General features: G+C 39.1%; 1 protein-coding gene across 1 annotated transcript; it reads right to left on the bottom strand.

The window, feature by feature from the left end:
• Positions 1 to 746: 746 nt before the first annotated feature.
• LOC309554764 (olfactory receptor 1468-like) lies at positions 747 to 1,637 on the bottom strand (the record flags this gene model as incomplete). Its single annotated transcript, XM_082256465.1, has 1 exon — positions 747 to 1,637. One exon carries the CDS (start codon positions 1,635 to 1,637, stop codon positions 747 to 749), a length of 891 nt encoding a protein of 296 aa, XP_082112591.1.
• Positions 1,638 to 1,911: the final 274 nt, after the last annotated feature.

Consider the following 1,911-nt stretch of genomic DNA (forward strand, 5'->3'; position numbering starts at 1 on the left):
CCGCCAGGGAGGTTAAAGGAGATGTAAAGCTGATTTGGCTGTACCTCTCTTATGGATCACAGGAGTGAAGTTAGTTCTCCTGTGACCCATTTTCAGCAGAGAGCAGACCTCAGTCAGCTGACGTCATAGATGTCAGTCCAGGCACCGAGTCATCACAACCACGGAGTTGAGATCCGCCAGGTGCCTGGACCGACATCCGGCTCAGCCTGTCAGCGAGCCGCTGAGAGCCTGAGCCGGACACCCCCCCCCCCACAGCTTCAGCGCTCCAATAAGAAAGGAGGGGGCAGAGCAGCGAGCCGTTGACTGAAAGTCAACAGCTCTCTGCTCAGGGATCTGTCAGAACTGAGTGATCAGTGGTGTTCCCTCCGCTCAGTTCTCAGTGCAGAGGCGCCAGGGGACAGACGCAGCATAGGAGCAATGCTGCATCCACCTAGGTAAATATAAAGGGGGGAATTCCATACATCTCCTTTAAGTGGTTATGTAGGGGGCCCATCACTAAAGCAGAAGTATGAATATAAAATGAAGCTCTTCCAGTTTCATAAGAATATTTGGAGGAACCAAAGAATGGTTGCTGCTGCTTTATGGTAGAATATATATTTTGGGATGCCAGTGTTTCTAAGCTACTTTGGGAGCTGTAAAAAAAATATATATAAAATGTATTAAATTACCAAATAATTATTACCATATTACTGTGTATTAAAAATACATTTTGACAGCAGGGTCTGAGAACTAGGAGTGGATTTTAATTAAAGGTTTTGAATATTTATCTTTTGGTTATGTAAAGCATTGTTTACAATTTCTTTGATATCTTTATTCCTCAGGCTGTATATGAAAGGATTTACAAAGGGGGTAAAAACAGTGTACAACAATGATATTATCTTATTGGTGGTTTGTGATTGCCCTTCCTTTGGAATCATATATGTGGCCATTAGGGTTCCATAAAATATAAACACAACAGTGAGATGGGAACTACAAGTGGAAAAGGATTTCATTCTTCCTGAAAAGGAGGATATCTTTAACAGAGTTACAACAATATAAGTGTATGAAACTGCTATCAGAAGGAAGGGTAATACTATCACTGGTAAGCACATCAAGGTGGCTTCCATTTGAACTTTGGATGTATCTGAACAAGAAAGTTCCAGAAGAGGATTTAAATCACAATAGAAATAGTCAATAACATTTGGCCCACAGAATTCTAGTTGACTTATGCTAAGTGTAAAAATGAATTCCAAAAAACAACCCAACAGCCAGGATGCAAGAACTAATTGAATACAAAGAGTTGGTTTCATAATGGAGGCATAATGCAGAGGAGAGCAGATGGCTAGATAGCGGTCATAGGACATCACTGTCAGAAGGTAACATTCAAATGCTTCTATTGTGCCAAAGACATAACACTGAGTCATGCAACCAGAAAAGGATATGGAGGTCCACTCATGTAGAACAATATTTAACATGTTAGGAACAATATCTGTGATCAGCATGATGTCAGATATAGAGAGTTGGGAGAGGAAGAAGTACATGGGAGAATGAAGGGTCTTGCTGTAATATACCAGCATGATGATCAAAACGTTTCCGCATATTGTCACAATGTATATAATAAGGACCAAGGTGAAGAGCAGCAGATTATATACAGCCATGCTCTTAGATCCCATGAAAAAGAATGTGATGACATGACCTTCATGTGTGGTCTGTGTGACATAAGAAAATAAATTAATAATATAACACATATTTATTTTAGCAAAAAAAAAAAAATAATAATAATAATAAATAAGTTGTGTTTACTGTCATTGCCCAATCAAGTTCAAGAGAAATAAAAAAAAAAAAAAAAAAGGATTTTTATTTGCACATATTTGGTTGATTGAAGTTAACACGGCTTCATCTTATTTCCTGAGCTCAGTGAATATTCCCCCT

This window comes from Pelophylax lessonae (genome assembly GCF_965119305.1).
Source record: "Pelophylax lessonae genome assembly, chromosome: 4".
NCBI lineage: Eukaryota > Metazoa > Chordata > Amphibia > Anura > Ranidae > Pelophylax > Pelophylax lessonae.